Raw genomic sequence first — 26,588 nt, 5'->3', positions numbered from 1 at the left:
GATTGAGAACCTTCACAGACAACAATAACAATGCGACATTAACCGACAGTTCGTGAAGGCAGCACGAAAGACGCGCCTTACGTGGGAGTCACGTGATGGCGTGAACAGAAACAAACATGGCGCCGCGAAAGTGAGGAAAGCTACTGTGAGTTGTTTTCCAAACTGAACATTGTCGGTTTATTGTTGTTTTTATGTAACTGTTTCGCAAAGAAAGACACAAACGGCCGACGTGCTCTTTAACTAAACGGCTAACTAAACACAAAATCGAATATATGAACTTTATTTGCAGTTTTTAGTGACCAGTTTGCTTCCATATGAACCGATGTTGTTCTCGCGCTGTGAAAGATAGCTGCAAGTTAACAGAAGATATTTGCTTTGAGCGACCCTTTTAACTGTGAGCTGGACCGATTAAAATATGAATTAAATCATTTCAAGTGTTCTTACGCAGCTCATTTTTATCTTTTCTTTTCAACTTTAACACAAGGTCAGTTTGTTTGGGCTCCACGCTCGTGCCATTCTGTCACAACGACCCTCCGGATAGATGAGAGGAAGAAGAGGACGCTCTTCATCATCAGGTAAAACTACTGCTGAGGCTGCGAAAAGTGACAACACACATTTCCTTTCCTAACCACTTTTCCTTGACCTCTATGAAAAACGAGGTCAAGGAAAGATGTGAAGGTCATATGCAGGTGAAGGCTCGCCACCTTCAACTAAACCTCTCCTAAGACTGAACTCTTGGTCATTCCAGTCTAATAATCTATCCACCATAACATCAAACTACAAATTAGCTCCTCAACCATCACTCCAACCAGGGTGGTGAGAAACTTGGGTGTCATGATTGATGACTAGTTGTCCTGTTCAGACCGTCCTCCGTCTCTGCTCTCTACAACATCAGAAAAATCCGGCCCTACCTCACCCAGCTTCTGGTACAGGCCATGGTTATCTCTCACCTCGTCCACTGCAGTGCCCTCCAAGTAGGTCTTCCAGCTTGTGCGGCCAAACCCTTACTAATGATTCATGTTTTTTTGATTAACGAAAGAAAAAAATCTATATTTATGGCTTCGGAGCTCAGCTTTCTATACTTTTTGGATTGTGTCACAAGCATTTAAAACAGACGCTATGTTGTTTCTACATTTACGTGGATCTGCTGTAGGGCTGGGAGATAAGGCCAAAAATGGTATCACGATAAAAACATTTAATTTAAGTCGATATCGTTAAATATCACGATACATGTCAAATCATTATTTCTTTTGAGTTTAAAGGCAGATTTTTGCCCCTGAATGAAAATTGAAGGGCCAGATGGTTAATTGTCGTGTGCTGAGCATAAATTATAGTTTAACCACACAAACACTTGGAAGCCAAACAGTGGATCACTTCACATATCTGTGGTTGAACATTCAAAACAATTATGATAAAATTATTTTTTTCAAAAAATATAATTAGTAAATCTTTTTTCAGTCCCTTTTTCTCAACAAAATAAACATCTTAATAGAAAAATTAAGCTCTAATTCGTTTGATTCTAATGATTTAAATCAAATATTTATTGATGATCTATTGAACATTTGTTATATTATTATTGAGGAAAATGAACATTATTGTTTTATTGCCCATCCCCAGTAAAACCACAGTGAAACCACAATGCTGTGTTGCTTCAAATTGTGCTGTAGCATTACTTCCTTTTCTTTTGTAAAGGATGGTTCAGTGTGCCCCACACTAACGGAGGTAAGAAAGGATGCAGATTTCCTTGGCTTTTAGAGAAGTTGACCAGCTCTTATCATGGCTGCCACTTTAGTACATCCGGGTTGTTTCACTCAGCTAGCTAGGAACCCTCCTATGCAAACAAACAAATGACAGTTTGACCACAGCCTGAGAGTAAACCAAACCTGCTGCACACGTGGTACAACAGATCTTTAAAGGAGAGATAAGAACTGGCTGATACAACACAAAGCCAGCATTTCCTAAAAGTAGGAAGCTACATGTCACCTTAATGTTGGCAAGATAGAAACTAGGGCTGAACGATTAATCGTTTTCAAATTAAAATTGCGATTTTCCGATTGTGCTTATTTGTTCAGTTGTCCTTGATTGTTGTGCTTCTACTGTTAAGTAGGCTACGTAGTTAAACTGTTTCTTTCTTTTTTGTCTGTTTTAACCGTGTTTATTGTTGATGTACAATCGTGAGTCTGCAAAAAGGTGTTTTATTTTGAAAATCAACCTCTATATTCTCTATGCCCTTCTGTGTCTGACTTCCTGCTCGGTTCATCTGCTCTGTGCTGCTTGACGTGGCTTCCATCAAAAATAGACTGGCAGTGAATATTTCACTTTAGCAAAGCTTCAATTAAAAAAAAATCGATAATCGCAATATCTGGCAGAAAAATCACAATTCGATTCTTTCCCAATATCGCTCAGCCCTACTAGAAACCCTGCAGCGATGTGAGACGCTGGATTATTTGGTTTTGAAATGTAACACTTGGATCTATTTTTTGGTGTGTGTCTCGGTTGGTCAGAGTTTCTCAGGAGCAGAGCAGGATGCCTCTGAGGAAGCAAATTATCAAGGAGGCCAGCAACACTCCCTCTGGAAGCCAAGAGACCGACGAAAACACACAGGAGGACGACGCTCTCGACGACAGAATCAATAATGTAAAGTACCTGTGAAACAGCTGAGATACAGGTTCAGTTTCAGAGAGGTTTATATGTCTAAACCCAAAAGTTATTCACACACAATGTGAATTTTAAAACGCGTGACTTTGACCACTGGACTATTCACGCGAGTGTTCACACACAATGTGATAATAAACACAACTTGCCAATACCACAGCTATATGAACCCAAATAAAACATTTTGATCTAATTTAGTTGCAATAAACGGATCAAACTGATGCCGATATGAGTACGTCATGATGCCGGTTTGTTAAAAAATTGAAGTCACGCTTTGTTAGGTCTGTCAGCAAGATGACAAGCTTACGACTTTTAAAATGCTTGTTTTCTGAATGGAGTTTGGATATATCTGGGCTACGTTAACTTCTTTCATAGTACAGTACAGCGATAGCTGGAATCACGTAACAGATACATATTTTCAGCATCTGGCTGCTTAGAAGCGCGAGTGAAGATAAATAACAAAAATTAAAAAGTTAATTTGAGGAAATCAATTAGCTTATTTGGCGTGAGTGTGCAGATTTGATCAAGATTCATCGGATCCAAATCGGAACTGAAATTTGCAAATCTATAAACTATGAATGAAAATATGAAAATATTTTGCTTCAAATGCTGAAAATTCATCAGTTACAACTTAGACAGGCCTCTCAATCGGCTGACTTTTACTACCTTTCTGCCGTGGCAGAGTGTGGAGATTTGTCCGTGTGCCCTAGTAACTGCACAAGCAGTCCGCGGTAGCAACCGGCAAATTTACGTGAGTTTAAAGGTCACGTGAAACGATAACTGTGGGCAAGCGCAGCCAAGCCGAGATCCTCCCACAATGCATCCTTCTTTCTCTCCTGCGAGTTTTCCTAAGAAATTTGGCCCCTCACTAGTTGACAGCGGGTCGAGGGAGGCGTCGCTCAGCTGCAGAACACGTGCGCCTGCGTCAGGCTGCCCCGCATTGCCACTAGCTGCCAGAGCCACTAGCGGATCCCGGCTTTCCTGCTCTTGCTTATTGAATGTTTCATGTAGTAGTGCACCGTGGGAGTCGTGTCTGCCTTGCATCAGCACAACTGCAACACACAGACAAAAACTCCACGCATTTGCAGATCTCTGCCACGGCAGAAGTGTCGCAAAAGTCAGCCAATTGAGATGCCCGTCTGAGTGGTAACTGTATCTCTCGGACTTTTCAGCCATTAATAATTATGTACGTACCCAGTACCCATTTAGAGATTATTTTACACATTTCCAAATCAGATTATGCACACGGATTGAGATGCAGTTACACAACTTCCCTGCTCAAGTTGTAAATATTTATATTTAATGACGGCCGCACACCAACCACTGTTCATTCAAATTGGTTGTTGAAATAATCTTGAAATGTACCTCTGCAGAGTTCATGTAGGAGCCTACTGACGTTAAACATATTTTTAACAAAGCAGTTTTGATGATTCACCTGTGGCTGGATAGTAAAAAAAAAAAAAAAAGACACTCCTCAGTGAACTCAGATCTGGGAAACTTGGGGAAATGAGAGCATTAAAACTTGAGAGTTTGTGTTTGTTCTTCCAGGACGAGCCGTCAGCATCACTTCTGTCACCGTCATCATCGAGAGAAAAACGCCGGAGAGAGAGGGAAAACAAATCCAAACCCAAAGGTACGTAACATGACGTGTAGGGCATCACAGTATTTACAAAACGTTGATTTTGTGCAGGTTAAACGTTCTGTAAGATGGAGACATAAAGTAATTTGTGTCACACCATCGCTAGACATTCATCTGCTGTAGGATGTTTTGTTGTAATCGTGAGTCTGTGTGTAGAGCAGCGTTCCCACGGCTCCTTAAAAAGTCTTTAAGGTGTCTGAAATTTACCCTAAATTTGCTGTAGGTGTCGTTTAAGGCTTGCTTGAAAATTGTCAGTGGTAAAACGCGGGACTCCACCAATTAATATAAGTTTCAGGTTACACTAGCTGCAGATGTTGATGTCTGGCTGCGTCATATTTCAACATCTGCGGTTGTGGTTGCAGGATGGGAAGACGCGGGTTTAATGGGATAAAAAAATGATCTAACAACTACAGCCTATAATAACTTTCTAAAGTGTCTCTCTTCACCGTAATTTCTTTTCCTTCATGTATTATCCATGTTTACCTCTCTCTGTAGCGGTGCAACAGCTTGGCCGGAAAGTGAAGTCCCGCCTGGCATCGATTCCTTGCTACCTTTGCTTTATAATGTGTATTCCTTTCTGTTATTAAGTTGAACACAGCATAGCACGAGTTCACGTTCACAAACAGACACGATCAGTTCAGAAAATATTTTTAAAATATAATTACATTGTCTATAAAATGCAGGGGGGGAAAAGGCTCATAGCAGAGACAGTCAAACAGAGAGCAACAGAGTAGGTCAAAGAGTCATGTTAGTATCATTTGTACAGTTAAAGACGCATCTCTTTTCTATTAAAGAAATTGTTTCAAGAAATTTGGGATCTTAAATTATATTTGTAGAGGTTTTAGTGTTTAAAAACACTGAATTTGACTGTTAAAATGGTGCAAGAACCCTGCAGAGACACATGACCACATTAACTTTGTTGTAACTGCTGTTGTAGTGACAGGCAGACAAAGCCATGTGAAGGTTTTGAGGCTTTTTCCTGATTGTGATGACGTGTGACATTTTGAAGTATTCGAAGTTTCGAAGACAGACTGACATCTAGTGGTTTGCAGAAATTATAGCAACCATGAACCTTACATTGGGGTGGTGGTGGTACAGTGGATAAGACACATGCCTTTGGTGTGAGAGACCCGGGTCCACTGTGACACACCAATGTGTACCTGAGCAAGACGCTTAACCCCTAGTTGCTCCAGAGACGTGCCACCTCTGAAATATATAGCAATTATAAGTCGCTTTGATGATTTATATTTATACTAGTGCTGGTAATGATTAAAATTGACTGACTTTGGATTAATTAACTCTGTCTGTGTTCAGAGATGACAGAGGAGGAGATGATGGACTTGGCCCTGCGTCTGAGTGAACAGGAAGCCAGTATCACCGCGCTCAAGCTGCAGAAAGAGGAAGAGGCCGTGATGAAAGCCATCCAACAGAGTGTGAGTCGGTTTGTCAGTGGAGACTTGTCGGTGATCATTTGAGAGGCTGCGGTTTGTGGTTGTTTTTGGTCTCGGGGCCGTTCTGTGGCGGACAGATGAATCGATAAAATAATCTGTTGAAGATTAGCGAGTACTAAAATCATCGTTAGCTGCAGCCCTACAGCTAAACAGGCCATATGTATTTTCAAGATATGTTATGCTAGTCTGAATCACCTTTTATTTGTTTGATTATGTGAACACACACAAGGAGTCTGACTTCAGAGAAACTTGCAGAATGAAATAAACATACAGCTAATAACAAGAACAACTAAGCTGAACCACATACAACATTATTTATCAAACTGGGTCGGACTGGATGAATTTAGCGCGAGGAGGAAACACATGTGACAAAGTCCGGTTTTCAAAATAAGGTGTCTATACAGGATGGAAATAATGTTAATTGGATTATATTCACAGGAAGTATAAAACATATTACATGTGTCCATTAAAAATAAATGGACACATGTAATTTACTTTAACGGACCCTCTCGGGCCCCGGACCCCCCCACCATAGTCTCTCCAAACCCTGTGGGAAACACTGAGGAAAAAGGCACATTTTGACTATTTAATTTATGCAGTTGTTTAAAAAAAAATATATAGCGGAATAAAAGGTGAAAAACCTTGTTCGGTATTCGGGAAAGTTTTTCATTATATTCGACTTCGGCCAAGAATTTTAATTTCGGTGCATCCCTAGAAAATAAATCCAAAATTCTTTGATTTCAGCTTCTCAAATGTGAATATTTTCTGCTTTCCTTACTCCTCTATGACAGCAAACTGATTATATTTGGGTTGAGGACGTAATCTTGAGCTTTGGGAAACACTAATGGACATTTTTCATAATTTCCTGGACCTAACGACTAATCGGTTAATTGAGAAAACAATTGTTAGTTTCAGCCCTAATTTTATACTGAAGAAAACAGAGTAATGAATGAGGGAGTTATGAATCGGAGAAAAATGGGGATGCGATTTTTTTGGGTCAGTCTGGTTGAGTTCATACAGTGTCTAGTGAATTAGTTAAAACAATAGCCCTTTATGGTTTTTCTCTCGTAGATGGTCAGCCAGACACAACTGTGCCCACCTTCCCAAAGTCAGAGCCTGCTCTCTGTCGCTGAAACTTCACTCAGGCTCGGCTCTCGACGGAAACTCTTGTGCTCAAACAGGAAGATGCCGCCTGCCATCGATCCGGGAGCGTCAGAGGACAGCTGCAGAACTGAGACAGACCTGGACCGAGGTGAGACCCTGAAGACCGCGGAGTCAGTTTTGTTTTTAAATATCCTACAATGCTTCGTTTCCTTCTCCACCAGCACTTCAAAATAAAAAGTAAAATCAGATTCTGCTGAAGTACCACACCAGGAAGACGCATCAAAATGAAAGTATATCATTTTGGTGTTTAATCAGACCACCTGCAGGTATAAAATCAAACTGCTGAGTTTGAAAACATGCTGTATTGTATTCTTAGGAGCAAAAGGAAGTGGAGATGAAAATACTAACGGGAATAAAAAGCGTAAAAGGAAAGAAGGAAGTCCTCTGCTGGAGATGCCGGATTTGTCACAGACGCAGGAAGTCTTTTCTCAGGCTTCACCCTGCAGCTCAGAGTCTCTCTCAGTGGCTCTGGACTCACCACAGGTTTGTGGTGGCTTTACTTTTCCTTAACATTTTACAGGTCGACAACAAATCATTACCTCTCGCTCTCTCCCCCCCCTCTCTCTCCCTCTCTCTTTCTCTCACTGCCTCTCTCACTCTCTCTCCTCACTTTCTCACTCTCCCTCTCTCTCTCTCAGTCTCTCTCTATCTCTCTCTCTGTCCCTCTCTCACTCACTCTCCCTCTCTCTCTCTCTCAGTCTCTCTCTCTCTCTCGCTCTCTCTCCCTCCCTCTCTCTCTCTCAATCCCTCTCTCTCTCTCTATCTCCCTCCCTCCCTCTCTCTCTCTCCCTCCCTCTCTCTCTCTCTATCTCCCTCTCTCTCTCTATCTCCCTCTCTCTCTCTCTCTCAATCCCTCTCTCTCTCTCTATCTCCCTCCCTCTCTCTCTCCCTCTCCCTCTCTCTCTCTCTATCTCTCTCTCTCCCTCTCTCTCTCCCTCTCTCTCTCAATCCCTCTCTCTCTCTCTCTCTCAATCCCTCTCTCTCTCTCTCTCTCTCAATCCCTCTCTCTCTCTCCCTCCCTCCCTCCCTCTCTTTCTCCCTCCCCCTCATTCACCGGTCTTATGCAGAGTTTTACAGTTTCCGTCGCGGTTCCTCGCAGGTCCGTTTCAAGTAGCTGGCAGTTTAAAAACGAAATAATATTCTTTGTCGCCCGATGTCAGCTGGGATTGGCTCCAGCCCCCCCGCGACCCTATATGCAGGATAAGCGGTTGACGATGGATGGATGGATGGATGGATGGATGGATAATATTCTTTGTGTGGTTCATCAACCGCATTGATAAATTTTCTGAAAGTCCCGCGAGGTGCGGACAACTTGGCACAACAGCAGTGTCTCCGTCTCTTCAGCAAGTGTTCCTCTTCTGCCACCACACGCACACACGCTACGCCTACACGTGCGCACTGACGACCCAGGGTTAAGGTTACACTTGTAGATTGATTCACGCACTTTAAAAACATTTATTGAAAGTTTTTTTTCTTTTTACATGTTTATTTACAGCATTAAACATTGAAATGTATTTTGTAACACGCTGGTCGGAATTGATGCGACTTTGACGTCACTCTAGAACAGCTGTTGTCGCAGTTCTGCTGTAGACGCGGTGAATAAAAAAGCTCCACATAAAGCCATAATTAAACACGTGGCTCTCTTAATAATAATAATAATAATAAATTTTATTTATAATGCACTTTACATTTCAGGGAAATCTCAAAGTGCTCTTCCTCCTCTACCTCGCTATCATCTGCTCACAGATCCACTGGACCGCATGCTCTCTTCTGAGTTACGTGGATGCTACTTGAGCATTTAAAAAGATCCGATCTGTATTGGATTGGATCCGAACGGGAAAAGATCAGATTCCATGTGACATAAACAGATCAGATCTGAGTCACATATGGGCAAGAAAAATCAGATTTGGGTCACATTGGCCTGCAGCCTGAACGTAGTCAGTATTTTCATAACAATGTCACAGTTGTCAGAGTCTCTGGTAGTGATTTATCAGCTGAATCTGCAGCTCCCAACTTGGCTTTACAGTTTCAGCTTTTTGTTTATCTGTCAGCACTCAACTTTCCCATTCTGGTTCAGTCTCATCCTCTTATAGCGTTGTTTCTTTAGTGAACAGACAGAGCTAGAGACCAGCTGTAGAGCCAGAGATCTCCCTCAGGAGTTGTTGGAGACATGAACAATAATGTAAGTGTTTGTCTTCTCTCAACAATAAATCAGAGTTCTGACTCGACCCAGATCGACGACTGTCAGCCCCCTAAATCCCCCGTCTTCCCCTCGACTGGCTGCAGAGCCGAGGTTCACGTCCCCCGGCTGAGCCAGGACCTTCTGCAAACCTGCAGAACTTCAGGGTTTGTGTTGTGCTCTCAGGAAAGACGGACCCCGCCTCGAAGGTCTCCGCCTGCTCAACCCAAGAGTCCAACGTTTCCCAAAAGCTCCACCGACCTCACTTTATCCAAGAGTCCTGTCTTCTCAGAGACTGATCAGGGAGACGATGGAGAGCCAGAGCAGAGTCCTGAGTATTTTCAAAGTCCGGTGTTTGGCAGGAATACTCAGCGTGAGAAGTCTCAGAGTGCCTGCAGACCCCAGGTCTGTAACTCAGGGTTCATGTTTTCGTCTCAGGAGAGTTTAACCTCCTCAACATCCTGTCGGCCCAAGAGCCCAGTATTCCCAAGAAGCCACGGCCTTCCAGAGAACCTCCCTCCCCCAGAAAGACCAGCAGTCCGCCAAAGTCCGGTACTCTCAGAGAGCGACCGAGGGCAGACCGAGCACAGCCGACGCACGAGCCCAGTGTTCGGCAGGACTGGACATAGACAAAACACTCACTCTGCGAGTCCTTCAGCTGCAGAGCTCCGAGGTTCAGGCAGTGAAGAGAGTCCGAGGCAGGTGAGTTCAGGTGTCAGTACTGGATTTTGAGAGGTTAGAAAAAGTGATGTGTTTTATTTAAACACAAAGTAAATTAAATGGATGATGTGTAGATTGTGACAAAGACACTTCCTGAGTAGGACATTTTACTATGTGGTAGAGACGCTGTTTCTAAATGACCTAAAACCTATTTTAAAAAACTTGTTTTATACAGTATAAGCCTAAAAAAAATAAATAAAAAATGTCCCTCTGTTCTGCAGTTTTTCATTGAATTAATCAAACGGCATCTTTAAGTCCTTCCGGGGTTTCGCAGGCCTTTTTTTTGTGATTCGCTCAGCTGTCACATTTTCCTGATTCTTTAGACATCTAATGATAAGCAGGCTGTCATCTCACGAGCTAAAGATAGAAGCAGAGCAGCATAAGAAGGATGAATGCCAGTGAAGTTCTGGCAATGACATGAGAGAGGGAGAATCGGATGGGGGGGAGATTACGGCGGTCACGAGTCCATAAGTCTGTGTTCTGCGCTCATATTCTCATTCAAAGGATCGGATAATGAACCGGGGAAGAGCTAGGCAGGGTGGAAGACTAGATTCGTGCAGAACCGGGTTGGTGGCTGCTGTACAGAGCAGAGGGGTAACTTTAGCTGAGAGTCTGAGCGGAGCAGGTTCAGAGCCGGAATGTGTACCCAACAATCGATTATTCAGGTCCAGCCCTATAAAGTATATTTACATTACCCCTAACCCTGCGTATTTAAACCAGCTTACCTTGATTCTTTAAGCGCTTGTAATTGACCGGGATGCAGCAGCCTTTGTCACAGTGATTTGACTCGTCTGGGGTCCTCCATGCGTTTCTGGACAAAATTGACAAAGTCACGCTGAATTCACAGGGATTTGTTGAATTTGTGTTAATAGTTGCGACAAAGACGTCGTGAAATCCTGGAGGGACATGGATTTTTGGCGAAACCTACATAACTCCAATGAGCGAATACTGGTTGATACAACAGGTGGATCTCTGATCGTGTATTTAGTACTTTAGTACGAGGCTGTGAAAGTGCGGGAAGGAAGCAGCAAGCTGTTCTGCTACATATTTAATATATAATATTTTATTCAACCCCTAAGAATGAAAGTCAAAATTTTATTATTAATTAAATTAAAACCTTTTTTATGCCTTTTAAAAATTATTTTACTTTATGTTCATTTTCAAATTCTGAAAAGATTCACGTCTGCTTTTTAATCATCGATCATTAAAACTTTGAATGTGTTTTTTCTCGCTGTGTTTCACTCATCACATCCAGGCACTTTCTAATTTCCCTGTTCTTCCTGCTTGTGAATACAGGACAGCAAGTCTGATCGCAATCAAGACGTCAGGTTAAACGAGTCGGGTACAGTGAGGTGTCTTTTCCTAATTCATCTTCACGAGGTCATGTGCTGTCAGGTGATGAGCCTTACATTGCTAGTGTGATCAGAGCCGGTTGGTCTCTGGGTGTTTTCTGGTTTTAGATGGCGCAGAGGAGCTGAATGAAACCTCCAAAGACCGGAGCTCAGCCACGCCGGAGCTGACAAGCGACATGACGCTACTCTGGTCTGACGAGGACGAGGACGTCACGGTACAGAGGCTCACTGTTGGAAGACCAGAATATGTTAATTATAAGGAATTATGCCGATGATATTCTACATTTTTCTTATTGCCAGTGAATCCCATGAAAAGAAAAAGGCTGACATCTCGTCTTCCTCTGCGCCATCGAGCTCATTGTGGCACTGAGTGACGTGTTCTTTCATCAATGCGAACACTCGCACTGTAGTTTATTTTCATTTGGACACACCTCCCAAATGTGTTAATCCACTGGTGAAAAGGGTCCTTAACAAATTCACTACTACGCCCTTGTTTTTAGGAAATTACCAAACCTTTTTTAATATGAAAAAATATTGTATTTGTGAAATGATTTTTTTTTTTCTTCAGTAGAGCAGACAGAAGCTATTGCAAGGTTTTTACATGGGATTTGTTGACTCTTACAAAGGTTGCTTTCTATTTCCTCCTGTTTGAGTAAACGTTTGTGCGTAATGCCGATATGTTAAAAATATTGTGATTTGATATTTTGTCCATCTAGGTCTCTTTTTATTTACAGACTAAACACACTTTAGCAGTAACCGTCTAAATAAATCTTTGCTTCCACCTTTTCCAGTACTTTCCTACATTGGTGCTTCTTTTTGTGTTAAATCACGTCTGAAATAAAAATACTCTTTTTAAGGAAAATCTGCGTTTATGTCTAACCTTTCTTCCTCCCTCTGTTGCAGCCGGTGGGCTCGCCCAGCCCGGTCTTCCCAGAGGAGAGACCTGTTCATCGGGCCTCCCTGAACCACGTGGCTGCAGCCTCTCCAGCGATGAACGGTTCCAACTGCAGGTAGAGAAAACGCCAAGAATACCAGCAGATCAGAGTTTCTGTTTCTCATATTAACCCATGTTCTACACTCTGTAGTGAAGCCTCACAGCTGTCTAAAGAGTCCTGCTGCTTTGCTCACTCTCTGTATGTTTCCACACACCTTCGCTCAGACCTTCTTGCTATTCCACGTCCACCAGCCGACAGCAGCTTTCCACCACAGAGCCAGAGTCACGGCCAGCCGGCAGTCCGGAAACGGTCAGCGGGCCGACGGTGCACTACTACTGGGGGGTTCCCTTCTGTCCACGAGGCCTGGACCCAGACACCTACACACAGGTGAAGATGTGTTTCATCTCATTATAAATAATGAAAACTTGTTCTGCACCCTCATTCCACTCAATAATGGATTAGTTGATCGAATAGATTTGATGGTTGAGTCATTTTCAGGTAAAAAAGGTTCTCAGATGTGAGGATTTACTGCTTTTCTTCAGTTCAGTTCTTTATTGTCATTCAACCATGTAAAACATGAATGAATGAAATTCGTTTCCCTGGTCCATCAGCATACAGAATAAATAACAAATTAAGAAAGGCCCTATATAAAAACATTTAGATGGTCTTAACCATAATAAACCCAATCATAGTTTAAACCATATGGCATCATTGAAGTGTCTTGTGCAGGAGCAGCAATGTGAGAGCAAAGGGCAAGTGGAGCTCTAAGCCAGGGAGTTCATAAGCTTCCCAGCCTCTGGAAAGAAGCTGCACTTTAGCCGTGGTGTTCTTGCTCTTAGGCTGCGCAACCTTCTGCCAGAGGGGAGGGTGGTAAACAGTTGGGTGGGTGGAGTCCTTCATGATACCTGATGCCTCTGACACCTGCTGAGGCATGGCACCTCCTCCTTAGTCTTCCCCACATTGATGCAGAGATTGTTGACTCTGCACCAGACCATGAGTTCATCCACCTCCTGCCTGTGTCACCTGCAGACTTCACTATGTGATCGCTCGGTTATTTTGCAGAGCAGTTATATAATTGTAAACTGAAAATTAGGACTTAACAATTTTTAAAAAACAACTAATTATTTTGACTGATATTTTTATTATATATATATATATATATATATATTATTTATTTTGTTTGTTTGTTTTGACGATATGATTTTTGATACTAGGGTGAATGATAATTTTCAAGCATATTGATAACTCAAACAATAAAAGAGCAAGTTATCTAATTTCTCACTTTAACCTGTCTGTCCGTCCGTCTTACAGGTGATCCTGGCTCAAATGGAGGTGTATGAGAAGAGTCTGAAGCAGGCTCAGAGGTGTCTGCTGAGGAAGGCGGAGTGGGGGGAGGCCGTCCTGCCGGAGCCGGAGGTACGATGACGATTATAACATGGAGTTTGTTGAACTTATGTGCTGGATCTTGATAGAGAAGAATTGCGAGGTAAATAAAGGTCGGACGCATAGGATGCTTCAGTCTCGTACTTTTTAAATGACGCCTCTATGCGAAGTGCATTAATGTTCATATGATAGATGACATTCTGGTTCGGATAGCTAAATAAAATAAACTAAAATTATAGATTTACTTTAGTTTTAGCTGCATAAACCTAGTATTTTGGGTGGATATGAAATCTATCCACTTTCTTAGCTGTGCCAGAATTCATTCCACGCCCCTCGCCTGGCATTATGGCAGCAAAAATCAGCAGAAAGTGGAGTCTCATATTGCAAAAAAGACAAAAACTAACACTGAAAGTTATAAAAACTGAGCATGTTCAAGAAAAGAACGAATAAACTAGCAAACCTGCTTTAAAAACCAATAAAAAAACTTAACTGAAATTGAAAACAAAACAAAAACTACTGAAAAGAAATGCAAAACTATAATAATCTTGGTTCGGATAAGCTAATGTTTAGTGTACAGATACAGAAGTTAATGGGCCTGAGTTCTGAGTCCTTCATTCAAGTATTATCAGCAAAATGTGCTTAAAGTGTCAAAGAAAAGTACTTGTTTCCCCCTGTGAATGATACATTAGGGTTTTAACACAAATTGTAAAAGGTTGGAAACAACTGATTTAATGTTAACAGCTTATATGTTTATGCAAAATATTAATCTCAGAAGTTGTGAGATGATTTGTGGGAGAGGAAAGAACAAAAAACAAAGTCCTGATACAAAAATCTGTTTTCAGTTTTTTTGGACTTTTCTCTTTTATTTTGGATAATTTTATGTTTTTGTGCCTCAAGCACTAATTTAAACGAAACCACATGAGAAGTTTAGAGAGGAAGTGTAGTGGAGAAGAAGTATAAAGTAGCAGAAAATAGAAATACTCGAGTAATTGCACTAAAGAAAATGTACTTAGTTGGGCCAGCTGATGAATTCATAAATCCTACACATCTTCACAAACGGACTGCACTCAAATATTTGTGCACCTCCTCCATCTGACTTTAAGATTGATAAAATCACCATGATGTTGATATTGACATGTACGTTGTTCCTCCCTGCTGTGAGCTGAAGACACCAGTGGGCATAAAGCTTTTGCACCGGATGTTTGAATCATTCAACGAGCATTATCCATTTTTCCCCTAGAAATCTCCTCCCTCTGCCGAGTCGCCTGCTGAATCACCTCAACAGCACGTTCCTCGAAGGTAAAACACACAAGAACTTCACCAGCTCTGCTTCTACAGTGGAAACATTTGTTGCTGTTAGCACAGAAATGTAAAATAATCCCCGGTGCACACTAGAGGATTTTCAAATCTTACCCGATTCTCAAAACGTCGGACACCACAGATATAAAAACAGAAGTAACCATTTATTAATATTTTAATGTTAAGAATTCACAAACCAGACGATTCAGTCAAGATGCAGGACAACACACTCAGCGTTTATTAGGGATGGGTATCACTACTTGATACCTTTTTAAGGTTTGACTGCCCAGTATCAAGTGGATCTCCAGTAAAACCAGTCCTTCAATCAATACTTTTTATAATAAGATTTTTATTTGCTGTTCACATCACTTGTCGCTGATCGATCGCTGCGTTCCATCACATCAATTAAACGCTTTCATGTCTGCTGATTTTACTCACGGAGCCTCCGGCTGCAGCTGTTATCAGATGTTGTTGGTTTGCTCAGCTGGACGTGCAGCCTCTCCTTTCCTCTGTTTGTGAGTCTTTAGTTTAGTGACTTGTTTAAACACTCTTTACTCGTTTTATACTTCTGACTGTCGTTTTCGGAGGTTTTCAACTCATCAATAAAGGAAAAAGCGCTCGCGGAGATCTTTCAATTCAGTTTATTGCTGGAACTTTAACAAAATAATTATCCGTTGTTTACTATCAACAAAACGTATGGAAAAATGTAACTTAAATTTGTTTCCCCCAACTTATTTGGGCACTAAACTATTTCACTCCTCCTCACTCATTCAAATATAAAAGAGTCCCAAGCTGTCGTCCTTCCTCTGAGGATGACCTAATTAGGATGCGGAGCGATCTGATACAATTTCCCAAAACTCTCATGTAACAGCTATTTGAAAAAGAAAGAGAATTGACAACCTTGCTTGTCCATAACAACATTAAAAAATAATAATAGGCTACCAATCAACTACTATGGCTTCAACAGGTGGCGTTTCACACAAGGTATTGAATAAAGTTCATTTTAAGGGTACTGGTTGTGGTACTGGTATCTTAAAATTGTAAACAATAACCAACCCTAGCGTTTATACCAAATGATTTTAGAGTGGCGATTCCGAGGACTCGGGATCTCACAGAATCCCGTGTGATCAAACAGAAACAAACATGGAGGCAGACTGTCGTCGTCAGCAGCTGGTTGCTCTTGTGTGTGCTGTGTTTTGCCCAGAAAAATAAAAAGATGAGAATCAAACTGTGGATGAACTCGAGGCTGAGAAGAGGGAATCAGCAGGTTTATATACATTTTATAGTGCGAGCAGATACGCAGCACGCTGGTGACACTTCAGCTCGCTCTCATTGGCTGTTGCAGGTTTCTGTTCGGCGGCTCCCTGATTTCGAACCGTATGATTCAAAATCGGGGAGCCTCTGATGAAGTCTGTGACCTTCAGATTATGTCTGTAAACCCCTCTCACTACAGAATCGAACCAATTATTGTCTAGTGTGCAGCCAAGTCAGTGAGGTGGCTCTTTGGTCTCAAAGCAGAACGTTTGTGCTCCAAGCATTAAAGACAAATTTAGAAAAATCTGCTGTGCAATTCTGAGATAATTAAGTTTACAAACACCATGTTAATATTATTTGCTATAAACCAATGAATGATATAATAATAATAATAATAATAATAATACAGTACGTACTAGGGGTACCATATCATATTCACAATGTATTTGTGTGTGTTTTTTTATATATATTAAAAGTCTTATTATATACCGTTACACACAGCAATGACAAGCATGGCTGAAAGCTCCATGATGGAGGACTTAGTTCCAAAAAGGGGGGGACGACTTCAGGGTTGTGGAAGTGGTTTTATTACAAAAGAGCAGATTTACAACAAAGCGAGGTAACAATGTAAGAAGCACACAAACAACTGAAGGTGGCAATAAAACAAACTAATTTCACCACCTCAAGCAGAAGCACCGTATGAGTATGAGGAGTCAAAAATCCTATGATAAGAGTTTTACAGCAACTGTGAGTTGGATGCCATCAAATTGAAAACCTGATCTGTTGCAGTAATTGTTTTAATATATTTGATTTTCCAATTACACACATAATAATGATGACGAAAAATTAGAATATTGTGGAAAAGTCCATTGTGAGCACCAGAACCAGACGGCTCAGGTAACGTTTGCAGATGTTTTGAGTTGATTAGCTGATTAAAGCTCTTCTCAGGTCGACGTTTCTGTATTATAAATTAATTATTCTAAAAATTCTAATAGTTTTGAGAAACTGGAGATTTATTTCCTTGAGCTGTAAGCCGCAATGAGGATTATTACAGGGGAAAAAAGAGACTTGGAACATTTCCCTTTTATGTGTGTAATGAATATACAATATATAAGTTTCACTCTTTTTGAATAAAATTACAGAAGAAAACCATATTTTTTTTTGTAAATGGGACCTTTCAGAAAAAACATTCAGCTCAAACTGCTTTATATTTCAAAAGTAATAAAAACAGGAAGAACAAATAAAATATTAAATATGCAATTTAAATAAAAGATAAAAATAACACAAACAACTAAAATAAAATTTTGGGGGCTGTTTTAAAGGGTTGAAAGATAAATATTCAATAGTTGGATAAATGTTTTTGTCTCTCGGCTGTCATTAAAGCTTTACTGTCCACAATAATTTCATTTTCATTTCATCTGCTGTGACTGATTCTGGGGGCTAAACGATAAGATGCCTTTATTGATCCTCCACAAGCGATTTAACTCAAAATAAAAAAGCAGTAGAACTACTAGTATAACTAAATAAAGTGTTGTACTTAAACTAATACTGCAGTACTGCCTCTAGTGAAGTGACACAGTTGTGTGAGTAGTAGGAAAGTACATGTAGAGTACCATGATACCATCTACTATAACAGCAAACACTATAATAATATATCATGTGATTAAATAATGGTACTTGTACAATATAGCATACAGTGTAATATAACAGTATAGCAACATAGTATAATATATTATGGGATCTACAGTATAATATGAGGTAAATGTGTAAGTTACATCTAAATGTAGTGATTTTATTTAGCATGTTAATGTAATTTTGCAGTTTTAGTGAACTACAGAGAGTAAACAGGATAGTAATGTCTTCTTGCCACTAGATGTCACTAGTTAATAACATACGTTAATTCTCAGATATCAGTAGCAGTTTATTATTCAACTTTTTCCCCCACTGCTCAAAGTGAATATTGAACAAAGTTTTTGAGAGTTTTCTCGCCTGTCACTCGGACTGAATTGGGATTTTGTTTGACGTCATCATTCGCTTATCTACAGCAAACAAATCAGAATAGTAGGTGGCGACTCAGAGGTCTTCACCGGCAGTAGTTTCTTTCTAATTTACATTGTAGTTTCAGCGCACTGTTGTGATCAGAGTAGCTTATGTTGTCCTGAGATCTGTACACAGGGTGTCTTTAAATAAGATTTTGTATATTATGTTTAACTTAAGCTGAACTGGTGACGAATTTATATTATATTTTATTTTTTTAACTTTTCAGGCGTGGCCTCAGACTGAGAGGTAAAAAACTGTGTGAAGCAGCTGATACCTCTCCAGCTGAGGTAGATGAGGAGGAGGAAGAAGAAGAAGAAAGGAAGAATGAAGAAGAAAAGGAGAAGCAGAAGAATGGGGAAGAAGGACAGGAGGACACTGACTGTGAGGTTTGTCCAGGTACTGAAGCTCCACCATTTCTTTGGGCTGTCATTAAGGTGTGTGGAATAAACAGGTTGTTTAGCTTAAAACGCTAGAAAGCAAAGAGAGTTATGTATTTTCTAAGTGACCAGAAGCAGCTCAGCAGATGATGGTTGTAATAAAGTCTCGAGTCTAGAAGCTGGCCTCCTCTGTGATTACTATTTCATGCACAACAGGCCCTTTTCATGAAATTTAGATGTGATATAAACTGCTGTCGGCATGTCTCTCTGATTTGTAACATCAGAGACTCAACTGAGTGGTGTCGACGACGACGATGACAGGACGCAAGACCTGATGATGGCCACAGACGATGGAGCAGAGGTGAGTGTAAATACAATGAAATTACTGCATTTGATGTTTGTATGACAAATGGGTGAATATCAGAGGATATTAAGAACAACATAACTTATTGTGTACTTTATAGTTTTATACATGGTGTGTACTTGACGGTGTCCGGACTCGGTGTGTACTTGACGGTGTCCGGACTCTCGGTGTGTACTTTACAGTGTCTGAACTTAGTGTGTACTTTACGGTGTCTGAACTTAGTGTGTACTTTATGGTGTCTGAACTTAGTGTGTACTTTATGGTGTCTGAACTTGGTGTGTACTTTATGGTGTCTGAACTTGGTGTGTACTTTATGGTGTCTGAACTTAGTGTGTACTTTATGGTGTCTGAACTTAATGGTGTCTGAACTTAGTGTGTACTTTATGGTGTCTGAACTTAGTGTGTACTTTATGGTGTCTGAACTTAGTGTGTACTTTATGGTGTCCGGACTCGGTGTGTACTTTATGGTGTCCGGACTTAGTGTGTACTTTATGGTGTCTGAACTTAGTGTGTACTTTATGGTGTCTGAACTTAGTGTGTACTTTATGGTGTCTGAACTTAGTGTGTACTTTATGGTGTCTGAACTTAGTGTGTACTTTATGGTGTCTGAACTTAGTGTGTACTTTACGGTGTCCGGACTCGGTGTGTACTTTACGGTGTCCGGACTCGGTGTGTACTTTACGGTGTCCGGACTCGGTGTGTACTTTATGGTGTCCGGACTCGGTGTGTACTTTATGGTGTCTGAACTTGGTGTGTACTTTATGGTGTCTGAACTTAGTTTGTACTTTATGGTGTCCGGACTCTCTGTGTGTACTTTACGGTGTCCGGACTCTCTGTGTGTACTTTACGGTGTCCGGACTCTCGGTGTGTACTTTACAGTACTTTACGGTGTCTGAACTTAGTGTGTACTTTACGGTGTCTGAACTTAGTGTGTACTTTATGGTGTCCGGACTCGGTGTGTACTTTATGGTGTCCGGACTCTTGGTGTGTACTTTATACTGACAGTAATAGTACTTTTGATTCTTTAATTACATTTTGCTGATCATACCCTACACAATTGCTGAAAAATTGCTCCGCTCTGTGCTTGAAATTCTCCACAGCTCCGACCTAAAAGCCCGGAGTCTGAGATTGAAATGATTCTCCGAGATGATTTACCAGCCGTGAGCGAGCGGGAGGAGGAAATGGAGGTGGACGGTGAGGCTGCATGCTTTACAAATAGAACAGGAAACTTTTGTAGTTTTGTGTCTGTACTGACATAAATTTCACCAACTTAATTGGGTGGTGAGTTGAAAGCTAATACTAGAAATTGATTTCTTTAAACCCTCAAGTTAAAGGTTCAGTGTGTAAGTTTTAGAGGCATCTAGTGGTGAGGGTTGTGAATTGGAACCACTGGCTCACGGTGCATTCATGAGCTCCTCGGATGATCCCATTTTCCGAGTTGCGAAATTGTTCTTCCAACTTTGGTGTGTTCATGTGCTCTTAAGTCGGAATGTGGAATCAACTTGAACGCTACTACCCCTCCCTTTCCAAGCGAGCAGGAGTATAAATATTACACACTGAACCTTTTTTAATGAAGGAGCGTGTCCATCAGGAAACAATTTAAAAAGTGAGTGCGTGTGACTGTTTTCAGCACCAGTGGACAGAAAAACAAAGGAAACGAACAGCAGCAGCGATGTTGGAGGACAAAATGTGAGAAAAAAGGAAGTAGAAGAGGATGCTGGGAATCCAGATGTGGGGGAGATAAAGGATCGAGGGCTTCAGAGGTCGACTTCTCCTGAACTGGAACGAGCTGCCGTCCCTCGGAGCCCGGAAACCAATGTGGACTGTCCCATCTGTCAGGGATCCTTCCCCGCGACAGAGATTGAGATGCACGCTGCGTACTGCGACGGAGAAGTGGCCCTCGTGGACGAGAGGAGGCCCGAGACCGACTGCTTCCAAGGTGACAGAAACCGTTTTTTATTTGTACAACACCTGTGAAACATTAGAAAAGTGGTTCCCAACCTTTTTTTGGTCCAATGCTTGATTTACACTCCTGCGTAGTGTCTACGTGTGTAGCTACGCCGTAGGCTACCCAGGTAGCCATGCATTTATACTTGTGCATCGGCGTCTCCGTCATTCTGCAATTACACCCCCAAACGCTAGTCAGCGGTAGCGCTATAGCGTCCACTGTTTTGACATTTTCCGGCCGAGCAGACTAACTTCCGGTTTAGCGCTCCACTAACGTGAATGGGGGTAAAATTGTGACCCAATGGATCACATTCTGATAGTGAAACGAGACATTTCGCTTAGGTTGTGACGGTCAAATATATTGATTCACTGTGTTACAGCCGCCATTTTGGCCGCTAGCCGTTACTTCAAAGCAGGCGCACTTCCTGACGGCTCGGAGGCATTGGGGGCTACCCAGCCGACCAGTCACAGTTACGGTCCGTGTCGCCTCAACGTGTAGTTACGTTTTTCAGGAGGTGCACGTCAGGCGATGGCGTAGGCAACGGGGCAACGCAGAGGCTACACATCGATTTGACGCAGAAGTATAAATTGCACTTGCACTTTATGCACTGTATGTCCACCGTCCTACCAACTGAACTGGACATACCCCTTCATCAATTCCCACATATCATGTACCAAATGTGTCACTCACTCATAAAATTATATAACTACTATCATCAAATTATTAATCCATTACTTTTAGATACCTGTTCAGACTTCTGTGCTGTTACATAATTGCAGCAGGTACAGCTTTTACAGAAGCCTTTAATGTGTAGACATTTTCTTTTATTCAAATTCTAATTTCTATGTTTTCAAATTAGTTGAGCTACTTTGTGGTCTTTCCACGTACAAAGAACAAGGACCCCTATTTGAAAAAGACTTACGAAGACAATTGGTTCAGAAATGGTTACGAAAATACAGATACATTTCCACCGTTCCCAGACATTAAGACATTATTTAGGCAGAGTAAATGTAATAGCTAGATAGTCTATCGTGTCTGCCCTCTGTCTAGGAAAAGCTACACCGACGGTTTTCAGTGTTTGTCCTTGCAGTCAATTACTTTCTTTTATTCACTATAATGCGGCATTCAGAGCAAATGCGAATTTAATCATCGCAACGCTCTCCTCGCCAGGGGTTTTATTGCTGGACAACTGCCAAAAAGTGTTCACACACAGCTCGTCATTACTACAGCTGTATGAACCCAAAGTAAACATTCTGCGGTGATTAAATAGCAATAAACGGATCAAACTACTGCTGAAATAACTACAACATGATGCAGATTTGTTAAACATGAATTCATGCTTTGTCAGGTCTGTCAGCAGGACAACAACTTCTAAAATGTTTGTTTTCTGAATGGAGTTTGGTTTGATCAGGGCTATGCTAACTTATTCACAGTAAAGTACAACGACAGCTGGAATAAAGTTACAGACACATTTTCTGAACTCACCAGGTAGTTCAACCTCCTCGCTTTCTTTTCTCTAAGTAATGTCCAGTTTTGTCTGGTTTTTATATAAATATGAAGTCGTAGTCCAACAGGGAGCCAACCGACGCTAACAACAACAGTGGAACCGGATGTGCACAGAAGCTGCCGAGAAGCTCGAGTGAAGATAAATCAAGTTGTAATCCCAAAAACTAAAGTAAAAAGCTAATTTAATAAAACAAGTTTGTAGACTGTGGCAGCGCCGTGATTAAAGTCTTGACAGGTCCAGTAACTAAGGTTGGCGTGGCTTACCGAAGGGTCAATTATCGTCTTTGTGTGAAACCTCCAGCTGTTCAGATGTCACTGTTGTTGTTGTGCTGATGATTTTAAAATGACACCTCCCTCTCCACGTTACAGTGTCAATGAAGCCACGTAGGAAGAGAGCAAGAAGCAGAGCAGAAGTGACGGATGAGGAGAGTAACGACCACTCAAACACTGGCAAGTAAGTAGATACGACCTGTCATCTTTAACAGGAACAGCTCAGTGTTTGGATTTTTAATTCACCTTCTGTTTTATTTTCCACAGGAACCAGGAGAAATGTTACATCTGTCTGAAAGCCTTTCCTCTGAGAGAATACAGCCGACACACTGAGCTCTGCATCCAACGGCAGGCATCAAAGACGGTAAGCCCGGTTAACACCCCTTCATACAGCGTGACAACTGACCTGATCTGTTTTGTTGAGGATATAAAAAAAATTTTTCTGACCTTCCAGAAAGGGAATCTGCTGTCAGCACTGGAGCGAACTGAGAGCAGGAGTTCAGGTGAGTCTGAAAGTCTTTTTTGGTGTAACCATACAGGTGCTGTATCTCAGTTTGTGCCCTTCTGTACTCACTTTCTGTTTTGAGTGCATAAGTGTGGCAAGATGCAGTGCACTAAGAGTCCTCGGATGGTGTACTCATAAGGGTCAAAAAGTTGAATGTGGTGCGCTGGACGGTTCTCATCCTGGAGCTCATGGTTTCATCCTGTCATGTTTACTTTGCTAACGCATAACCTAGCTAACATTAGTTACATTACTTGCTGTGTCGTTGTTTACTCGACTACTATGTTATGATATTTGTCATGGTGTTGGATTTCTCTCTTCTACTCACCTCAACCTTAAGCCTTGGATATACTTGCTTTTAACTACGCATCCGCATACGATGCATAAATGGCTGTAAGATCAGATGGCTGTCACGCGTATCCTGCGTTCCTTTGGAGGGTAGGTTTTGCGCGTCTCCAGAAATTAACGCTACGCGTCCATGAGATGCAGTTCAGTTTATGAACGTGGGGGCAGTATGTTGATCTGACCGGCAGGTCAGCAGCACAATCCTGTTCCACACACCAGCCCAGGTGGTGGAGGTACGCAGTTGGTTTTCCAACATTAAATGCAAAAGAAGAAGGTCAGCAGCAGACTTTAAAAAAGGAGATTTAAGGCGGGATATTTACAATAAAACTCCTGGAGCTGGTCCGCAAGTACCGAGATCGTTATGTCTCATTAAAATCATAACCTCGTCAAGTGTCGCTGTGTTTGGTTTGTTTACGATGTGCAAATTCGGAGGTTGTCAAGGAAGATCATCCGGTGTCGGCGAGGGATGATCTTGTCCTGATCCGCCCCCAGGTGGATTCAGGTTTAATCCTCCATGTACACGCAAAGTACGCAGGTAAGTATGTAAACAAAGCCATCTGCGTCGGTGACGCCTGTTTTTAAAAAGCGAGTATATCCAGGGCTTTATAATGCAGAGAAATATCCTGAGTTGAAAAGTGTGTGTGTGTGTGTATGTATATATGTATATATGTATATGTATATATATATATATATATATATATATATATATATATATATATATATATATATATATATATATATATATATATATATATATATATATATATATATATATATATATATATATATATATATATATATATATATATATATAAAATCTTTGTTAGGATATGAAATTACCTATATCAGGATATGAATTTTTGCAATATCACACAGCCCTAGTTACTGGTAACTATTCCATTAGTTACTATAAACTATTCCCGTTTTACAAGTAAGATTTGATTATATACTAGTTTTTAATTTTTAGTAACTAGTAATTAATCCTTTAGTTACTATTTTTGAGTTTGCTAGTAACTAGCAAATTGAAATCAATGGGGCTCTGCGGTTCAGAAACCACCTATTACTATTATTATTATTATTAATATTTGAATAGTTACTAGTAATTATTTCCATTTTACTAGTATCTATCATTTAGATACTAGTAACTATACTTGATGCTACGTCAGCAAGCTAACATGCTCATGATGACAATGTTAACATATCTGATGTTTGATAGGTATGTTGTTTACCATGTTCACCATCTTAGTTTTCCTTGTTAGCATCCTAACAGTTGTATTATTTAGCACTAAACACAAATTACAGATGAGGCTGATGGGAATGTCTTTAGTTTTGCAGGTATTCAGTTGAAATATTCACCTGAGATGAAAAGTCAGAGGATTCATCATCATCAGTGTAGACAAAATGTTTATTATCTTACACAAAACAAGCAATTTGAAGACATCAACTTGGGGTCTGACGGCGTTTTTCACTGTTTTCTGTCATTTTATAAACAACATGATTGATAAACTGAAAATCAAAGTGTGTCATTAATTGATAATGAAAGTTATCGTGACAATTTGAATTGTGTCAAAACTAAGAGAAATTTTGAGCCTTCCATCTAGGATTGGTTGATATGGCCAAAATCAGACTAATTTTTATATCACAGTAACGTGTGTGTGTATATAAAACAACTCGGTAATTAAAGTGTAGTAATGTGGGTCTAGTCTCCCACTTGATCCTTCATTTGGCCCTCAGATCAGTAGAGCGAGTTCTGATCCTGATGGTTAATATTTTCTGGTTTACAGGTGAGACTTGCACCTCATGAGCTCGATCAGATCACCTCCAGACTTGTTTTCGCAGCCTCAGAACAAAAGAATCAGCAGCAGAATCAGGTTTCAAAAACGCTCATCAGTCAAACTTCAGTTAATTCAGATGTTGTTCTGTGTTCACAGAGGCCGGACCATCAGGATCCAAACTCCAGCCAGCGTAAGACGTCTTTAATAACACTGTTATAATGATGATTATGATTTAAATTGAGAGTTTTAACACCTTGCTGTGCCAGTGCGTCGTGTAAATCAGGTTAACCATTAACTATCTACAGATGCATTTTTCTTTGGGTCCAGTCTTAATCAACTTATTTACAGTAGGAACACGCATTTTCAGCATTTTGAAGACACCGGTTTGAGCTCCATTTATTTATCTTTTTGACATCTTTTTATACCTAATGATTTAATTAGTTGCAGCATATTTTGGCTGCAATTTAGCTTCTCTGTAGTGTTTAAATCCAGTTGCTAAACTTTTGTTGCAGCTAACGCCACTCCTCGCTTTCTCGTTCCACTTTAACAGTTTTTATTAAACATGTAATAAAGTGTGTAAAGCAAGAAAACAGTCAGGTGCTGGTAGGTCGCCCGTTTTGGCAATGAGAAATCCAAAAACAAGCCACCGCACCACAGGTGGAAATTAACGTTTTGGCTCACCTGCCAAGGTGGCTGGAAAAATCCACCACCAAACATTTTTTACGGGCCAAAATAATAAATTGTCTTTGTGTCACACATACATTTGTTTCTGTACTTTCCCAGCTGTAGACATAGTCAAATGAAAATCAAACAGCAGGGAACAAATAAGTATTAGTAAATTATTCTGTTCTTTTTTAACGGGCAAATGTGTTCATCTTGTATTAAGAGAGGTCATCGATCTGCGGGATGATGATGATGAGGAGGAGGAAGACGAGGAAAAGGGCGGCGTTTCAGTGCCCCGGATCAGTAACTCTCCCATCAGAGCCTTCACTCCGATCTCAGAGGCCACCGGCTGCCTTATCGACTTCAAAAAGCAGCGAGTCAAGAAGCTGAGCCAAAGACGAAGATGAGGACGACGTCCTGAGGGTACAGACTGAAAGCACTGGAAACCAGAGCCTTAAACTAAAGACCTAAAAAACATTTATCAATTTGGACTTACAATTACAAAACACTTGTTTTGAACACCTTCCTGATGTGAAATGTTGAATATTTATGCAGGTAAACAAACACAAATTGAACAAAATGTCACATGTGCAAAGGAAACCAGATTATGACTCTTTTTTCTTTTCTTTTTTTTTGTGCCACTAAATGTATTCTCTATTTGTTTATTTAGAAGGTGTTCCAGACTACCTCTTCATTACTAAAACATTTCCTCTTTGTTACTGTAGCTTTGGTTTAATATCTGTCATTTGGCTCCACAGCTGGCTCAA

The 26,588-nt window shown here is 40.8% G+C and overlaps 1 protein-coding gene across 1 annotated transcript; it reads left to right on the top strand.

Annotated features, from left to right (window-relative positions):
• The first annotated feature begins 952 nt into the window (after positions 1-952).
• On the top strand, positions 953-26,540 carry uimc1 (ubiquitin interaction motif containing 1). The gene is made up of 22 exons (XM_038707800.1): positions 953-974; positions 2,505-2,637; positions 4,204-4,288; positions 5,609-5,727; positions 6,817-6,997; positions 7,226-7,392; positions 9,125-9,790; positions 11,105-11,150; positions 11,269-11,375; positions 12,064-12,170; positions 12,320-12,482; positions 13,407-13,511; positions 14,719-14,777; positions 18,298-18,467; positions 18,733-18,809; positions 19,913-20,006; positions 20,443-20,751; positions 22,636-22,720; positions 22,804-22,900; positions 22,991-23,039; positions 25,315-25,348; positions 26,045-26,540. The coding sequence occupies exons 2-22, from the start codon at positions 2,527-2,529 to the stop codon at positions 26,226-26,228; spliced, it is 3,015 nt and encodes a 1,004-aa protein (XP_038563728.1). The 5' UTR covers positions 953-974; positions 2,505-2,526; the 3' UTR covers positions 26,229-26,540.
• The last annotated feature ends 48 nt before the right edge of the window (positions 26,541-26,588 follow it).

Source organism: Micropterus salmoides, unplaced genomic scaffold (genome assembly GCF_014851395.1).
Source record: "Micropterus salmoides isolate LMB-PRFRI ecotype aquatic unplaced genomic scaffold, ASM1485139v1 Ms_hic_scaffold_9, whole genome shotgun sequence".
NCBI classification, from domain to species: Eukaryota; Metazoa; Chordata; class Actinopteri; order Centrarchiformes; family Centrarchidae; genus Micropterus; species Micropterus salmoides.
The sequence above is the reverse complement of the archived record's forward strand: the minus strand, read 5'-3'. Positions and strand labels throughout refer to the sequence as shown.